The following is a 20151-nucleotide window of genomic DNA, read 5'->3' on the forward strand; positions in this document are numbered from 1 at the left end:
CGGAAGGTCCCTCAGAGCTCCCTCAGAGTCTACTTATCCTGCTTTTAGATGCCATTCTAACGGCACAATCCTCTAGAGCCAAGTTTCTCCAGGGAGTAGAATCACATGACTCCCAAGTCTTTCCAATCTGAGAGTCTGTTTTCCCATGGGAGCACGCAGTATAAAATACCAAACACAGGATTCAGACCCCAGGAACCGAGAAGATGGGTTCGTGTCTGCCAAGAGTTTGGGCAAGGTTTCTCATTCTCTTGAGTCCTCAGATCCTCAACCATATGATGCCAATGTGATCTCAAGCGTTTCTTCCAAAACAAACAAATATTCAGCTAGCTTGATTATATAAGCTTATTTTCTAATAACTAAACACTGCTTGAGTACCATGTGCCAAGCACTGAGCTATGTACTTCCAATCTCATTTGATGTCCACTACAATTCTATGAAGAGGTCACTGTCATTCTCCCTATTTTACACATGAAAAGGGTGAGATAAGTAACTTGTTCACAGACACCCATCATAGGCGGGACTCAGGTTCTGCAGCTGGCACTGGCACTTTGCACTAGGGAAACTGGGAAGAACAGTTTACTTTATGCCAGCCTACAGTCAACACGGAAGAGTTATTCATTACTAATGGTCTGAGTTTCAAAAACACCCACGAACTCTCAAAGGCAATTTTAGGACCCTTTGTGAGATTTTTTAAATCTGCAAACTCAGCTACCACCTGAGAGTCTTACAATGTCTTACAACATTACATCAATGTGAATAGCTTCCAACTGCCAAAATGCCTTATGTAACAGGAGGAGTACATCAAAGCCCAAGCCTCTTCTCACAGACTACCAGAGATTGGATGTGTAACTTGACTCGGAAGCATCTAAACTATGTACCCTTGGGCAGGTTCTTTACTATCTCATTTTCTTCAACTACTTACCTCAGAAAGTTTAGAAATACACAGAGAAGGTAGGAGTGAGCGTTTGTCAACTGCTACCAGTTCAAATAAGAGAATGACTTCCCTTCTGAGCATCCCCTAGGCCCTTTCAGCCTCTGACACACTTTGTAGATCACCTGTTCTCCTGCAAACAGTTTACACTTCTTGAAAGACTTCCTCAAAATTTCCTCCTTCTGGATCTCACACACACACACACACACTCACACTCACACACTCAGAGACAGAGAGAGATACTTAGGCCAAAAGGGACACAAAACATATAAGTATAGCAACCCAGATAGGCTGTGGTAAGTAGGATGTCTAGTACAGGCACTGTCACCCAACCCCTAATGAATACAGCCCTGGACAGCCCCAGATTAATCACCTACCTCTAGTGATTGGCTGCCTCTTCACTAAAGTCATGGCACAAATGCTTTCACCCATATCCCTTTAGCCCAGAGCCTCCTACCAATTACCACCTACTGCTCTTGCCCTTGAAAAGCTCCCAAATGCTGGGACAGTGCCCAGAAAGTAACAAGGAACAGAAACTAGAGAAGCATGCTTACCTCTTTCCTTTCACTATGTTGGTGAACAGACAATGAGAATGCAGATCTTAATTCATAACCAAGGGATTCTTCCAACTGATCACATGCTCTGTCAAACCCTGGCCAATACCCTAAGCTCCTCTCATGGACTCTAAGCACTGGACTAATAACTTGCAAATAATCCTGAACTGTTTTCCCTAGAGCCACCGACGACCCATGTTAAATTACAGCTCAGTGCCAAATTCCAAGCCTTGTCTCTCTGCAACAGCAACACTGGAGATTACAAACCAACTTCACCTGACATGCCTAGGCCATTACTAGGCTACCGCACCTGATGAACACTCCTGTTCATTCAAGAGTAACTGTCAGCGTTTCCAGTTCTTTAGCAGACGTGAGAATTGCAGGAATAGGCTGACCACAGGGAAACAGTAAAAACCCTAAAAACAGCTTTGGTACTTATTTGACCTTTTTTTTTTTTTATTTAATCTTTGTTCAAAGAGGGATGTCTATCAATCAAATTGTTTTTGTTTTTTTTTTTAGTTTTTCTTTCATAATTCTTATTCTCTTTTTTTCTTTTTCTTTTTATTGTTTTATTATTCATATGTGCATACAAGGCTTGGGTCATTTCTCCCCTCTGCCCCCACCCCCTCCTGTACCAACAACTCTCCCCCCCCACTCCCACGATACCCGGCAAAAACTATTTTGCCCTTATCTCTAATTTTGTTGAAGAGAGAGTATAGGCAATAATAGGAAGGAACAAGGGTTTTTGCTGGTTAAGATAAGGATAGTTATACAGGGAGTTGACTCACATTAATTTCCTGTGCGTGTGTGTTACCTTCTAGGTTAATTCTTTTTGATCTCACCTTTTCTCTAGTTCCTGGTCCCCTTTTCCTATTGGCCTCAGTTGTTTTTAAGGTATCCGCTTTAGTTTCTCTGCATTGAGGGCAACAAATGCTAGCTAATTTTTTAGGTGTCTTACACCTAAAAAATAACTTAGGTTATTTTCATTCAGTGCCCGGAAGATCTCACCCCACACTCTTCTTGCTTTTAATGTTTCTGTTGAGAAGTCTGCTGTGATTTTGATGGGTTTACCTTTGTATGTTACTTGTTTTTTCTCTCTTACAGCCTTCAATATTCTTTCCCTAGTTTCCAAACTTGTTGTTTTAATGATGATATGTTGTGGGGTAGTTCTATTTTGATCTGGTCTGTTTGGTGTTCTGGAGGCCTCTTGCATCTGTATGGGAATCTCTTTGTCTAGATTTGGGAAATTTTCTGTTATTATTTTGTTGAATATATTACGCATTCCCTTCGCTTGCACCTCTTCTCCTTCTTTGATGTCCATGATTCTCAAGTTTGGTCTTTTGATGGAGTTGGTGAGTTCTTGCATTTCCTTTTTACAGGTCTTGAGTTGTTTAATTAATAGTTCTTTGGTTTTTCCTTTAATTACCATTTCATCTTCAAGTTCTGAGATTCTGTCTTCTGTTTGTTCTATACTGCTGGATTGTCCTTTCGTTTTGTTTTGCAATTCTGTTTCGTTCTTTTTTGTGAGGTTTTCCATATCCTGGGTAGTTTCCTCTTTAATGTTGTCTCTTTTTGTCCTGAGTTCATTTATCTGTTTATTCATCGTGTTCTCTGTTTCACTTTGGTGTTTATACAGTGCTTCTATGGTTTCCTTTATTTCTTCTTTTGCTTTTTCAAATTCTCTATTTTTGTTGTCTTGGAATTTCTTGAGTGTCTCCTGTACATTTTGGTTGACCATATCTAGTATAATCTCTATAAATTCTCATTGAGTACCTGTAGTATGTCTTCTTTTAAATTATTCTTGTGGGTTTCATTGGTTCTTTGGCATACTTTATCTTCATTTTGTTGGAGTCTGGATCTGAGTATCTGTTTTCTTCATTTCCCTCTGGTTCCTGTACTAATTTTTTGCTGTGGGGAAACTGGTTTCCCTGTTTTTTCTGTCTTCCCGTCATTGTCCTTGGTGTTGTTACTGTCCCTGTACTGTGTGCAATTAAGTATTTTCTAGCTTGTAATAATAACAGTGGTGATATTTAGAATGGAAGGGTGAGCTGAGATGGAAAGCAAGAAGTTAAAGGAAAAGGGAAAAACAAATAGACAAGTAGGAAAAAACCAAACAAGGAATCAAACAAAAAATTTTCAAAGGTATAAACAGGGAGTGTTAGTGTACTAATCAACAGTAAGCTGAACAGGCATTAGAGAGACAGAGAAAGGTTTGAAAATAAAAAATAAAAAGAATAAAGATAGGAATAAAAATAAAAAATAAGTAAATGAAAGAAATATATATATATAAATAAAATAAAACAAAATGAACAATAGAAAGTTTAAAAAAATTAAAAAAAAAAACCTCCAAGTTCAAATGCAACGAAGTTTCAGTGTTAATAATTTTGGTGTCCGTCTCAGTCTGCAATCCTGGAGATGGTGCCTCAGATGTTGTTCTGTAGTTGTCTCATCAAAGGGGACGCATAAAGTAGAACAAACTGCACAAAAAAAAAAAAAAAACCACAAAGTGTCCCAAGTTCAAATGCAATAGAGTTTCAGTAGGTTTTTCAGCATGCAGGTGTAGTTTGGTTGTTCTCTCATCAAAGGTAGGGAGAGAGGAAAAAAAAAAGAGTCTGGAGACAGTTCTGAGAATGGTATCTGCGGCTGTGGCTTGCCTGCCCAATGCGTCAGCCTGCTGTTGCTGGAGGCTTTATTTATGCAGATCTCTGGGGTGAACTTAATACTCACCTGGCCCTGCAGGCTTTGTTTACTCAGAGTTCTCCTGTGTGCCATCCTCTGCTACAAGCTTTCCCCTTTCCAAGCACTGGGGGAGGTGACACTGCACCTGCTTTCTCAGGCCTGCGTGTTTATTTACAGCTCACGTGGGAAGTGGGTCCTCCCCCCTTCTCCTGTGGAGTTTTCCTTCCACCCCTACTTTTACAAGTTTTTCCGCTCCTGATTACTGTGTGGTGCTGCTGCTCCTGCCAGCGTGTTTGTTTACAGCTCACGTGGGAGGTGGGTCTTCCCCCCATCTCCTGTGGAGTTTTCCTCCCTCCGCCACTCTCACAAGCTTTTTCCTGCTCCTGGTTGCTGGGTGCCCCCCCCCCCAGAGCCTCTCCAGCCAAGCCCAGCTTGTTTATTTACAGTTCTAGGAAAGGTTCCCCTCCCCCCTTCTTTGGCGCTCAGTGCGCCCCACCCTCTTCACAACATGTCTTTATTGTTCTTATTGCTTATTACTCAGTTTCTCTTTTTTCCCCAGGTGGAGGTTGGTCTGTCCAGGGGGCTATGCTCTGGCCCAGGGTCGTCAGTGGGAGTACCACGGTACTGCTAAGCTCACTTTGTCTGTGTCTTCCCAAGCCATCTGGGCACGGGCAAGTGGCTGCCCGGAGGCCATCCTGGTTTCTGCATTTAACGTGAAGTGGAGATTCTCTGCACTGGCTGGATGTGTGGAGGGGTCAAGTTTTGCCTCTTCTCGGTGGTTTTGCCTGCAAGGTGTGTGTCTCCAGCGTCTCTCCAAGATTTCACTATAGGAAGCTTGCTTTCTGCTTCCTCCCTCTAGCCGCCATCTTGGAATCTCTCTATCAATCAAATTGTAACAGAAACTGTCGTGTTCTCTCTATTCCCTCTTCGTTTGGCCTGAGTTTGGGCACCGTTTTGATGACAGATATATTATGCTTCATACAAAAGAACTTCAAGAACATTTTTTAAATGATAAAAATGTACAGTCATCCTTTGTGAAGATATAAAGGGTACTTTCTAGAAGTCATGATAAACTTGCATCTTAACACTCTTGCTACCCTGTTCAGATTTGCAGATCAGTCCCTCTTCAAGTTATCTATCTTAAACAGTATTTCAGTCGTTTCCTTTCAATCTACCTAGACAAAACACAAACTCATTATCCTGCCTTGTGTGGAATGGCCCCCTTTGAAATGGGCATCTTTCTGAATTTATCTCTCACTGATAATGTTTGCAAATAAGAGGCACTTGTCTTCCTTCAGTCCCCTAATAATTTATATTTTCTGACACTACACCTTTGCCCATGATATCCCTTCAGTTTGAAATGCCCTCTCCCAAACTCTATTAATCTGAATTCTAATAATCTTTTAAGACCAAGTTCAACTTCTAGCTCCTCCATGAAATCATTACCAATCCAACTAAAACTGACCATTCCCTCCCTGGTAGTCATCAGAAACAGTATTTTTCTCCAACCAAAATATACACAATGAAAAGGCAAGGACAATGTCTTCTACTTCTTTGTACTCCTATAGTTCTCAACAGAAGTGACAAGCTCATTATGTATCTATAAATACAAGCATACTTTGATACTTGCAGAATAACATCACACCAGAAACAAATACTACCAACCATTTTTATCAAAGAAATTTATCAAAGCAAAATTTAAAATGTCATTTTGGTGTGCCTCGGTATGATGTATCTGGGCTGAGCTGGGCTGGCCCAGTATAGTGTATCTGGGCAGGGAAAACTAGTTAAAACCTGTAACACAGAAGAACCAAACATACTCACTAGTAAGACAGACAACTATACAGATATTTGACATTATTACTACATAGCTAAGTAAAAATTATATTTTATCAAAGTTAAAAAAGGTTAATTAGCACCAAAAAGCACAATGTGGCATTCAAGATTAAGGTTATGACAAGGAGTGTTCAACAGTCTTAAGGTAACTAGGATTGGAAAACAGAGAAGAGTCAAGTGATTTTTAAAAGTAATTTAGCTGTTTTGTACTGCATCTAAAGTTTTCCAGATATTGAATATTCCTTTTTAAGCCAAAAGGAATTAGTATGTACTACATATACACTGCCTTCTTGGCACCCGCAAATATTATGAGTTTATTATATAATCCAAATAATATACGAGTCTGAAATATGGAGTTATTTGAGTTATTTGCTTTTTTAACCGAATGGCGTATTAGAGATCAGATTCCTATTCACCTAAAACAGAAATCTGGGTCAGATAATGAAACTTGCAGTAGGAGAGTCAATTGTACTTTAAGGTAGGCACTCTACCATTTGAGCCACTCCTCCAGCCCAGGATTGTACTTCTAAATAGTAGCCTCAAGATCAGAGACATGACAACCAACAGCAATATGGCAAATGTTTTCTAGCACTTGATATGCACCAAGCATGATTCTGAGATCTTTACAGCTCAAATTATGAATCTCTAAAAGCATTCTGAAGCATGTGTCACTATAATCTCATTTTTCACACTGGGTTATTTACACAAGGCCACACACCTTACAAGTTACAAAGCCAGGATTCAAACTCAGGAGGCCCAGCTCCAGAACCCAGGCTTTTATCCGTATTCAGAAGCCCTTTCCTAACAACCAAGATATGCTGACCTCCCTTTTACCATCAACCTTCCAAAGACACAGCTAAATGTTTTGAAGTTCTATAAAGCTGTTCATATTTTTATTATACAGGCCTTTTTAGAAAAATTCCTTCAAAAATGTACTGCCTCAACAGGTTGAAACCATGAGCTTTGGGGTGAGGCAGAGACGGGTTAAAGTCCTGAGTGTGCTACATGAGTGATTATAATGGTAAGGAAATTGTTTCAAATTCCTTCTCTGAAAATGGGAATAATAGTACCTACTTAGGGAATTTCTATGAGGATTAAAAGAGATGTGGCATGTAAAAAATAGCATAGTCTCTAGAAGACAGTAAGGAATTTAGTAAATTAGTAAATATGATTACCAGTAGTACAAACAGGGTAATACTTGTTCTGAATTTACTTGTTTTGAATTGAAGGGTGTTGCTTCCAATTCTAGAATACTTGAATTTGAAAACTAGATTAGGCCAGTATTTTTTTTAATGAGAGCTATGATAATCCCCAAAGTTAAGACCACAATGCCTGAAAATAATTCTGGAACTGTTTCTTAATAATATATGCTGGTAACTAAAAACAAGTACCAAAAATAAAAAAGCAGAAATAGCAAAAGTTGTAAATCTGGAGAAAGAAACCTTGTAAGAATCAGTTTATTCATGAAATTTCAAGTATCAGAAGCTTGGGGGTAAAAAAGAAGCTGGGAATTCTTCAAACATGACCTAAAATTACTGAGAACACACTATAAGAACTGCATCCACTATTTCTGTATTCTACCTCAGGGGAAGTCAGCATCGAGGAACAATTAGCGCAAACAGGATTCACAGAGGTAAGAAAGAACTAATGAGTGGAGAAAAAGTACTCAGAAACCTTTCAGTGCAGGAAAGGTTGAGGCACACTTACTAGTATCTGGAGTATTCTCTTCAGGTCTGCCAAATAAAAATTCGTATTTGGCCTTGGCAACACTCTGGCAATGTGCTGATGCATTATTAACCCAAACAAATGTCTCTGCCTGCAAAATGAGAACAAAACAAAGACATAGTTTAAAAATTCATCATAAAAATTAATCATAAACTATCCAATGGGGAAACGATTAAGCAATTCTGGCATGTATAACAGTAGAATGCTATATGAAAATGTAAAAAGAAAAAAGAAGAATCAGAAAAAGATGTATATGTGAGTAGCTACAGGGGAATCAAAGTTTGGGAGGCAAGTTTATGGAGATAATTATGTTTATGTTATTTTAGCAATTAGAAAACTATTTTCTTTTTTAATGTACAATGTGATCATCATTACCAAGTCCATAACAAAAATATTTCTCTGCATGGGTTCTGTTGAAAAATATCCACAAGAAAGTATTCTTTATCTAAGACAGACCACATTTTTACATCATCAGAAACACCATTCAGCCAAACAGGGCACGGACAGAACTGCTAAGCACCCCATTTATACTGACTGTTCTCAATCTGAGCATCTGTCCCAGTGTTCTCTGTAATTCCAAAAAGCCCCTTATTTGAAGAAAAACTACAGAGGTTACAGTGAATGTGGTTTACACCATGACTGAATTCCCAGACCTCCTTTCTGGCTGTTTTAGACAACTGCCAATGTCAGGAGTGGTTTCTTTCTCTGGTCTAGCTTAAAAATAAGAAACAAGGAAGAAATTTTAAAACAAAAACACATTTGACCTAGACCATGCAGGAAGTCATTCTTCTGCCTCTTTACTGTTAACTCAAACATTAACGAGGATCTAGACATTACCCTACTGGTTTCTACCCTCTGATTGCAAAATTTCTTTTCTCATACCTGACTAGCAACTGGCCATTCGCTTTTGGGAGTGGGACATAAAGGATTCTATGAACAACCAAGTAAGTAATTCAAAGAAGAAAATCTTGTGACTTCTTTATAGTCTTTGGAGCAAAAACCATTGACAATGGTGAGAAGGCACAATCAAAACAACTCCATCACCCCACTGCTTACAGGCTTAGTGAGTTGCAGTCCCCTTTGTTCTTCAATACCATGACCAAAGAGCTCAGGTGCAGAATCTTGAGACAGCAGTTTCTTAAAATAGCACTGCAATCACTTAATGTCCATAATGTATAAAATTTATCTTTCTGAAAAATGCATATGCTCTTCTTAGTATGTGCGTAATAATCACAGGTTAATTATCCTTTTCTCCAACAGAGAGGAAATTATTAATTTTTTCATGTTTGAGGAGCTTCAGACTGGTAAAAGAGAAACTCAGCCAAGGGGCTCCCAGAGTAGGTGCACTAATTTAGATGAGGTGGTTAGGCAAGGCCCTGAGGAGGTAATACCTGCAGAGATAAGAAGAATGAGAGGCTGAGGAGGAGAAGCAAAGTCCCACTAAAGAGAAGGAGGGCCATTTGCACTGCTGATGGACTAGTCTATTCAAATACTAAGAGAAAGGCACAGTGACCACAGATGAGGAGGTGAATGGGCAAGTTGAGAGACTGAGGAACAACAGTATGACTTATAGAAGGAAGGAATCAAATATGTAGGTATGTAAATTGGGGGAAGGAAGTAGCATTTTAATCAAAACTTGAGAAGTCACTCAAAGGTTCTGAACATATAGTGATTCATTCACATTTTTAAAGACTGTTCATTTACACTTTTAAAAGATCACATGACTGTTACACAGAAAATGGACTGGAGTAAGACAAGAGTCCAAAAGAGAAATTATGGCTTATTGGATGGTGGCAATGGAAACAGGCAAAAATGATAAATTAAAAATATATTCTACAGGGACAATCAACATAATTTTCTGATCAATCAAATTTAAGGCATGAGGTGAGGGAAAGGGAAAAATCAAGGATAATTATAATGGATAACATTCACTAACCACTTACTTCCTGCCAGGCAGTTCTAATGTAATACATGAAATAACTCAATTAATGTTCCAAGCAATCCTGTGAAGTGGTCACTACCATCATTGCAGTCTCATAGGGGAAAAAAGAACCCAAGACACTGAGGAGGACTCCCTGGAACCCGACTGGAACAAATGGGTGCATGCTAGACACTGTCAGTATCCTGATAACCTCCCAAGGCCTCTAAAAGGCCAGAACAAAGAACATTTTAAAGAAGAAATCCATTGCTTTAGTGCTAGAAAGCAAGAAAGTATGCTATTATGCAAAAGTTTTAAGAAGTTCCAGGAAGATAATTTTCTGACTTAGTGTCTCAAAGCTTGAGAACTGTTCTCTAAAGGTCCCACTTAAGCAACAATTCTTCACTTCAGGTCCAAGGGGGCAGGGCATTCAACAGAATTCTGGAAGTCCAAAAAAGGATGGGAAAGCACATGTTTATTTCCACTTAACATGAACTTTAGCAGTTTTGTTAATAAGAATGCAGACAATAAACCACAGTATTAGCAGTAAGTGCATCACCAACAGTAGACATCATTTTCACATTATGTAACAGAGCATGTACCTTGAAGTATCACTTATACTCATCCCTACTTTAAAATAGTATTAGCTAAGATCAATAAAGCAGCTATCATCAATAAAGTTATTATCAATAAAAAATCATAAATTTAATATTTTGGTACTCAATATGTAGTCAGCCCTGTGTAACTGTGGCTTTTTATCCATAGATCAAATCAACCATGGAGCAAAAATGTTAAAACCTTAATTAACTAAATAAATGAATGTTACATATTTCTTTCCTTGTCATCATTCCTAAACAATAAAGTATATCAACTACTTACATTATATTAGGTATTGTAAGTAAAGTAGAATTATTTAAAGTATACAGGAGAAGACTAGGAGCATGGCTTAAGTAGTAAAGTGCCTAACTAGCAAGTGTGAGGCCCTGAGTTCAAACCCTAGCACTACCTGCCAAACTGAACATATAAATAAGTATACAGGAAGACTGTGTAGGTTCTATGCAAATACTATGACATTTTATAAAAGGAACTTGAGCATCCACTTATTTTGGTATTGCAGGGAATCCTGGAACCAATCCCCATGACTAGCAAAAAAAGACTAATTGCTGTCTTTCGCAACTCTAGGTGTGTAACTATAAGCATTTTAGAAGCATTATTCTGAAAAGAAATCCAAAGCTTTACTAAACTGTCAAAAGGAGCTCAGTACAAAAAAGATTAAAGACTGTGCTCAAGAGGTTTGTTCCCAAAGTGTAGCTCATGACCCACTAGTGAGTCCTATAATCAATTTAGTGGATCATGACCAGATTTGTATATAAATAAATTTTTATATATATATATAATTTATATATATTATGTATATATAAACATATATATTTAACAGAATAAACACATGCATCTATATAAACATATTTATATACATTTTTTAACAGAATGAAAAAATATCAGAGTAAATATCACACAGTAAAATGAACACTGTTTTTATAAAACTTCTAAGTCTTGTGCATGTGTTATGTGGCGGGTGAAGGGTGTATTTCTCCATAGGTCATGATCAAAACTGTTCGAAGCACATTGCTCTAGGAAGGTTCTCAACTCTTAACATGACTTAGCATCACCAGCCGCATTCATTAAAACACATACTGCTGGGGTCCACCCCACAGTCCATTGGCCATGTGTGGGGCAATGTTCCAGCAGATGCTGATGTTGCTGGTCCTGGAGCCACAATCTGTGAGTCACAATCTGAGAGCCGCAGCTTGACCATGCTTTTCATTCTTTATTATATATCAGAATCCCCTGAGAATCCTGCTAAACTATCAACTGAGCATGTCTGAGATGGAGCTAAAGACTCCACACTCCTAAACAGTGCCAGACGATGCTGATCTGCAGGCCACACTTTGAGTAGTGAGGCTAACAGGAGCTTAAGTTGGAGGGTAAAGTATTGTGCAAGGCACAGTTAGATTCTCACAGAAGAGAAACATTTTTTTAGTAGGCTTCTCTACCTAGGAGTAAAATACAATAAAGGGTTCCACTCTAACAAATCACTCTATATTGTGACAACTGTGGGAGATACTACATGTCAACATTCAGGCCCAGACCAAAGTATTAGCATTCCTCACCTTGCTAAGTGAAATAAAATTCATTCTGTTTTAATTAGTATTCTTAAAGCCAGTCCTCTCTCAGTGCCATGGCTTATTGATCTTCAACCCATCTCTACAATAATAATTTTCATAGGCCTTTGAAAACTTACATTTGAAACAGCAAGGTGAAAGACCACATAATTCAGCACTACTCTTTCATTCTGTATTACCAATTGAATAAGATACATTATTTTTGTTTTATTGCAGTCATTTTAGGCACATAAATCTCATTAAAAATCATGGAGTAAGGGGTGGGGATGTAGCTCAGCAGTCAGAGCACATGCTTAGCACACTAAGTTCAATACCCAGACCCAGCACCCTCCTCTCCCAAAAAAGAAGCAACATTGATAAATGTTCTGATCAGGAATTAAATCCCAAGTCAGGTAATCAAGACTTAAACCTTAGCACCGATACTACCACTCAATCTCACACAAATATTTAGTCTTCGTATACTTCAGATTCCTTATTGATAAAAAGTATCACGGAAGCTGGACATGAGGTACATGCGTGCAATCCTAGCACTTAGGAGGCTGGAGGAGGATCACAAGTTCAAAGCCAGTCTGGGCTACACAGTGAGACCCTGTCTCCCCAAAAAAAAATTTTTTATAGGTCTAGCGTCCCTAATTTGAAATTCAAAATTCTGGGGGCACTGATAACACCACAAGTAGAAAATACCACACCCAACCCTACATGACAGGTCACAATCAAAATGCAGGTGCACTAAAAATATTGTATAGTTACCTTCAAGTAACTTGCATGTTAAGATTTGCATCCAATCTCCAACGTAGCTCACTGTATATATGCAAGTATTCCAAGATCCAAGAAAATCCAAAACCCAAAATCCTAGTCTCCAGCATTTTAGATTAGGGATCTCAACCTGTACTTAAAACTCATGCCGAGATTCCAAGATGGCGGCTAGAGGGAGGAAGCAGAAAGCGACCCTCCTATAGTGAAATCTTGGAGAGATGCTGGAGATACACTTTGCAGGCATAATCACTGAGAAAAGGCATAACTTTGACTCCTCCACACCTCCAGCCTGCGCAGAGAATCTCCACTTCACGTTAAACGGAGAACCGAGGAGGCCCCCGGGCTGCCAGTGGCCGGCGCCCATACGGCGTGGGAAGACGCGGACCAGGTGAGCTTCGCGGTACCGCGGTTCCCCCACAGACAAGCCTGGGCCAGAGCAGCATAGCCCCCTGGACAGACTGACCTCCACCCGGGAAAAAAAGAGAAACTGAGTACTAAGCAATAAGACCAATAAAGACACAGGGAAAGAGGGTGGGGCGCCCTGAGCGCTGAAAATTGGGGGAAGGGAACCCTTCCCGGGACTGTAAATAAACGAGCCGGGCGGGCCGGAGAGGCTCTGGCGGGAGCGGGGTGCGCCAGCAACCAGGAGCGGGGACGCTTGTGAGAGGAGGGAAGACCCACTTCCCACGTGAGCTGTAAATAAACATGGCGGCCGGCAGGAGCAGCAGCACTACCCAGTAAGCAGGAGCAGGAAAGCTGCTGAAAGTGGCAGTGGGAGGAAAACTTCAGAGGAGAGGGGGGAAGACCCACTTCCCACGTGAACTGTAAATAAACACGCAGGCCTGACAACGCGGGGGCAGTGTCACCTTTCCCAGTGCTTGGAAAGGGAAAAGCCTGTAGCAGAGGCCCCCCTCCCCCGCACAGGAGAACTCTGAGCAAACAAAGCCTGTGGGACCAGGTGAGTGCTAGCTCACCCGAGAGATCTGCATAAATAACGCCGCCAGCTACAGCAGGCTGACAGCAGCAGGCAGGCAAGCCACAGTTGCAGATACCACTCTCAGAACTGCCTCCAGACGTTTTTTTTTCTTTTTCTCCCTACCTTTGATGAGAGAACAACCGAATTACACCTGCAAGCCGAAAAACTTACTGAAACTGTATTGCATTTGAACTGGGGACACTTGGTGGGGCTTTGTGTGTGTGTGTGTGTGTGTGTGTGTGTGTGTGTGTAGTTTTGTTCTACTCTATGCATCCCCTTTGATGAGACAACTACAGAACAATATCTGAGGCACAACTCCAGGACTGGAGATTGAGACGGACACCCAAATAATTAAGACTGAAACTGCATTGCATATAAACTTGGAAGTTTTTTGGTTTTTTTTTTTTAATTTTCTATTTTCCATTTTATTTTAATTCATTTTTATATATAGATATTTCTTTCATTTACTTATTTTTTTTATCTTTGATTTTCAATCCTCTCTCTGTCTCTCTAATGTGTGTTCAGCTTACTGTCGATTAGTACACGAACACTCCCTCTTTATACCTTTGAAACTCTCTTGTCTGATACCTTGTTCTGCTTTCTCCCTCTTCTCTATATATTTGTTTTCCCCTTTTCTTTAACTTCTTGCTTTCCATCTCAGCTCACCCTTCCATTCTAAATATTACCATTGTTATTATTACAAGCTAGAAAATACTTAATTGCACACAGTACATGGACAGTAACAACACCAAGGACAATGACAGGAAGACAGAAAAAACAGGGAAACCAGTTTCTCCACAGCAAAAAATTAGTACAGGAACAAGAGGGGAATGAAGAGAACAGAAACTCAGATCCAGACTCCAACAAAATGAAGATAAACTATGCCAAAGGACCCAATGAAGCCCACAAGAATAATTTAAAAGAAGACATACTACAAGTACTCAATGAGAATTTTATAGAGATGATACTGGATAGGGTCAACCAAAATGTACAGGAGACACTCAAGAAATTCCAAGATAATAAAAATAGAGAATTTGAAAAAGCAAAAGAAGAAATAAAGGAAACCATAGAAGCACTGTATAAACACCAAATTGAAAGAGAGAACACAATGAATAAACGGATAAAGGAACGCAGGACAAAAACAGACAACAATAAAGAAGAAAACTGCCAGGATATGGAAAACCTGAGAAAAAACAACGAAACAGAACTGCAAAACAAAACGAAAGGACAATCCAGCAGAATAGAACGAACAGAAGACAGAATCTCAGAACTTGAAGATGAAATGGTAATTAAAGGAAAAACCGAAGAACTATTAATTAAACAACTCAAGACCTGTGAAAAGAAAATGCAAGAACTCACTGACTCCATCAAAAGACCAAACTTGAGAATCATGGGCATCGAAGAAGGAGAAGAGGGGCAAGCGAAGGGAATGCGTAATATATTCAACAAAATAGTAACGGAAAATTTCCCAAATCTAGAGAAAGATATTCCCATACAGATGCAAGAGGCCTCCAGGACACCAAACAGACCAGATCAAAATAGAACTACTCCACGACATATCATCATTAAAACAACAAGTTCAGAAACTAAGGAAAGAATATTGAAGGCTGTAAGAGAGAAAAAATAAGTAACATACAAAGGTAAACCCATCAAAATCACAGCAGACTTCTCAACAGAAACATTAAAAGCAAGAAGAGCGTGGGGTGAGATCTTCCGGGCACTGAATGAAAATAACTTCAACCCCAGGATACTCTACCCAGCAAAGCTATCATTCAAAATAGATGGAGCAATAAAAGTCTTTCATGATAAGCAGAAACTAAAACAATATGTGACCACAAAGCCACCATTACAAAAGATTCTGCAAGGGATCCTGCACACAGAAAGTGAAAGCCAACTTAACCATGAAAAGGCAGGCAGCACCAAACCACAGGATAAGAAAAAGCAAGACAGTAGAGAGTATCATCAAGTTAGGTACACACAATCAAACCTTCAAACAACCAAGACAACCTAATGGCAGGAATCACCACATACCTATCAGTACTAACGCTTAATGTTAATGGACTTAATTCACCCATCAAAAGACACCGTTTGACAAAATGGATTAAAAAAGAAGATCCAACAATTTGTTGCTTACAGGAGACCCATCTCACCGACAGAAATAAGCATAGGCTTAGGATGAAAGGCTGGAAGAAGATTTACCAAGCCAATGGCCCCCAAAAACAGGCAGGAGTAGCAATACGTATCTCTGACAAAGTAGACTTCAAACCGACATTGATCAAACGAGATAAAGAAGGACATTCCATACTAATAAAAGGGGAAATAGACCAAAAGGAAATAATAATCATCAATCTGTACGCACTCAATGTCAACACACCCAATTTCATCAAACATACCCTGAAAGACCTAAAAGCATATATAAACGCCAACACAGTGGTTGTGGGAGACTTTTAACACCCCATTATCATCAATAGATAGGTCATCCAAACAAAAACTCAATAAAGAAATCCAAGATCTAAAATATGCAATAGATCAAATGGACCTAGTAGATGTCTACAGAACATTTCATCCAACCTCTACACAATATACATTCTTCTCAGCAGCCCATGGAACCTTCTCCAAAATAGATCATATCCTAGGGCACAAAGCAAGCCTCAGCAAATATAAGAAAATAGAAATAATACCGTGCATACTATCTGACCACAATGCAGTAAAAGTAGAACTCAACAACAAAAGTAAAGACAAAAAACATTCAAACAGCTGGAAACTAAATAACTCATTACTTAATGAACAATGGATCATCGATGCAATAAAAGAGGAAATCAAAAAGTTCCTGGAAGTCAATGAAAATGAAAACACAACCTAACGGAACCTATGGGACACAGCTAAGGCAGTCTTGAGAGGTAAGTTTATAGCCATGAGTGCATATATTAAAAAGATTGAAAGATCCCAAATCAATGACCTAATGATACATCTCAAACTCCTAGAAAATCAAGAACAAGCAAATCCCAAAACAAATAGAAGGAGAAAAATAATAAAAATAAGAGCTGAAATCAATGAAATAGAAACCAAAAAAACCATACAAAGAATTAATGAAACAAAAAGTTGGTTCTTTGAAAAAATAAACAAGATCGATAGACCCCTGGCAAACCTGACTAAAATGAGGAGAGAAAAAACCCAAATTAGTAGAATTAGGAATGCAAAAGGGGAGATAACAACAAACACCATGGACGTCCAGGAAATCATCAGAGACTACTTTGAGAACCTATATTCAAATAAATTTGAAAATCTAAAAGAAATGGACAGATTTCTAGATACATAGGATCATCCAAAACTGAACCAAGAGGAAATTAATCACCTGAATAGACCTATAACACAAAATGAAATTGAAGCAGCAATCAAGAGCCTCCCCAAAAAGAAAAGTCCAGGACCTGATGGATTCTCTGCTGAATTCTATCAGACCTTTAAAGAAGAACTGATAACAACCCTCCTTAAACTGTTCCATGAAATAGAAAAGGAAGGAAAACTGCCAAACACATTTTATGAAGCCAGTATTACACTTATCCCAAAACCAGGCAAAGACACCTCCAAAAAGGAGAACTATAGGCCAATCTCCTTAATGAACACTGATGCAAAAATCCTCAACAAAATAATGGCAAACCGATTCAACAACACATCAAAAAGATTATTCACCACGACCAAGTAGGCTTCATCCCAGGGATGCAGGGGTGGTTCAACATACGAAAATCAATCAACGTAATAAACCACATTAACAGAAGCAAAGACAAAAACCACTTGATCATCTCAATAGATGCAGAAAAAGCCTTTGATAAGATCCAACATCATTTCATGATAAAAGCTCTAAGAAAACTAGGAATAGAAGGAAAGTTCCTCAACATTATAAAAGCTATATATGACAAACCTACAGCCAGCATTATACTTAACAGAGAAAAAGTGAAACCATTCCCTCTAAAATCAGGAACCAGACAAGGATGCCCACTATCTCCACTCCTATTCAACATAGTACTGGAATTCCTAGCCAGAGCAATTAGGCAAGAAGAAGGAATAAAAGGAATACAAATAGGTAAAGAAACTGTCAAAATATCCCTATTTGCAGAAGACATGATCCTATACCTTAAAGACCCAAAAAACTCTACTCAGAAGCTTCTAGACATCATCAATAGCTATAGCAAGGTAGCAGGATATAAAATCAACATAGAAAAATCATTAGCATTTCTATACACTAACAATGAGCAAACTGAAAAAGCATGTATGAAAACAATTCCATTTACAATAGCCTCAAAAAAAATCAAATACCTAGGTGTAAACCTAACAAAAGATGTGAAAAACCTCTACAAGGGAAACTATACACTTCTAAGAAAGAGATTGAGGAAGACTATAGAAAGTGGAGAGATCTCCCACGCTCATGGATTGGTAGAATCAACATAGTAAAAATGTCGATACTCCCCAAAGTAATCTACATGTTTAATGCAATTCCCATCAAAATTCCAATGACATTCATTAAAGAGATTGAAAAATCTACTGTTAAATTTATATGGAAACACAAGAGGCCATGAATAGCCAAGGCAATACTCAGTCAAAAGAACAATGCAGGAGGTATCACAATACCTGACTTCAAACTATATTACAAAGCAATAACAATAAAAACAGCATGGTACTGGCACAAAAACAGACATGAAGACCAGTGGAACAGAATAGAGGATCCAGATATGAAGCCCCACAACTATGAGCAACTTATCTTTGACAAAGGAGCTAAAAATATACGATGGAGAAATAGCAGCCTCTTCAACAAAAACTGCTGGGAAAAATGGTTAGCAGTCTGCAAAAAACTGAAACTAGATCCATGTATATCACCCTATACCAAGATTAACTCAAAATGGATCAAGGATCTTAATATCAGACCCCAAACTCTTAAGTTGATACAAGAAAGAATAGGAAATACTCTGGAGTTAGTAGGTATAGGTAAGAACTTTCTCAATGAAACCCCAGCAGCACAGCAACTAAGAGATAGCATAGATAAATGGGACCTCATAAAACTAAAAAGCTTCTGTTCATCAAAAGAAATGGTCTCTAAACTGAAGAGAACACCCACAGAGTGGGAGAAAATATTTGACAATTATACATCAGACAAAGGACTGATAACCAGAATATACAGGGAACTTAAAAAACTAAATTCTCCCAAAACTAATGAACCAATAAAGAAATGGGCATGTGAACTAAACAGAACTTTCTCAAAAGAAGAAATTCAAATGGCCAGAAAACACATGAAAAAATGCTCACCATCTCTAGCAATAAAGGAAATGCAAATTAAAACCACACTAAGATTCCACCTCACCCCTGTTAGAATAGCCATCATCAGCAACACCACCAACAACAGGTGTTGGCGAGGATACGGGGAAAAAGGAACCCTCTTACACTGTTGGTGGGAATGTAGACTAGTACAACCACTCTGGAAAAAAATTTGGAGGCTACTTAAAAAGCTGGACATCTATCTACCTTTTGATCCAGCAATACCACTCTTGGGGATATACCCAAAAGACTGTTACTCCAGAGGCACCTGCACATCCATGTTTATTGCGGCACTATTCACATTAGCCAAGTTATGGAAACAGCCAAGATGCCCCAGCACAGACGAATGGATTAAGAAAATGTGGTATCTCTACACAATGGAATTCTATGCAGCCATGAAGAAGAACGAAATGTTATCATTCGCTGGTAAATGGATGGAACTGGAGAACATCATTCTGAGTGAGGTTAGCCTGGCCCAAAAGACCAAAAATCGTATGTTCTCCCTCATATGTGGACATTAGATCAAGGGCAAACACAACAAGGGGATTGGACTATGAGCACATGATAAACGCGAGAGCACACAAGGGAGGGGTGAGGATAGGTAAGACACCTAAAAAACTAGCTAGCATTTGTTGCCCTTAATGCAGAGAAACTAAAGCAGATACCTTAAAAGCAACTGAGGCCAATAGGAAAAGGGGAACAGGTACTAGAGAAAAGGTTAGATCAAAAAGAATTAACCTAGAAGGTAACACCCACGCACAGGAAATCAACGTGAGTCAATGCCCTGTATAGCTATCCTTATCTCAACCAGCAAAACCCCTTGTTCCTTCCTATTAATGCTTATACTGTCTCTACAACAAAATTAGAGATAAGGGGAAAATAGTTTCTGCTGGGTATTGAGGGGGGGGGGAGCGGGAGGGGGTGGAGTGGGTGGTAAGGGAGGGGGTGGGGGCAGGGGGGAGTAATGAACCAAGCCTTATATGCACATATGAATAATAAAAGAAAAAAAAAAAAGGATCTTAATATCAGACCCCAAACTCTTAAGTTGATACAGGAAAGAGTAGGAAATACTCTGGAGTTAGTAGGTATAGGTAAGAACTTTCTCAATGAAACCCCAGCAGCACAGCAACTAAGAGATAGCATAGATAAATGGGACCTCATAAAACTAAAAAGCTTCTGTTCATCAAAAGAAATGGTCTCTAAACTGAAGAGAACACCAACACAGTGGGAGAAAATATTTGCCAACTATACATCAGACAAAGGACTGATAACCAGAATATACAGGG

General features: G+C 39.0%; 1 protein-coding gene across 5 annotated transcripts in view; it reads right to left on the reverse strand.

Moving 5' to 3' along the window:
* The window catches only part of Psd3 (pleckstrin and Sec7 domain containing 3), a 498369-nt gene that overhangs the window by 350831 nt on the left and 127387 nt on the right, over positions 1-20151 (reverse strand). For all 5 annotated transcript variants that reach the window (XM_074055085.1, XM_074055084.1, XM_074055086.1 and 2 more), the window contains exon 2: positions 7708-7816. In XM_074055085.1, the coding sequence (XP_073911186.1) occupies positions 7708-7816 (109 nt within the window). The remainder of the gene's footprint in view (positions 1-7707; positions 7817-20151) is intronic.

Source organism: Castor canadensis, chromosome 14 (assembly GCF_047511655.1).
Source record: "Castor canadensis chromosome 14, mCasCan1.hap1v2, whole genome shotgun sequence".
Taxonomy (NCBI): Eukaryota; Metazoa; Chordata; class Mammalia; order Rodentia; family Castoridae; genus Castor; species Castor canadensis.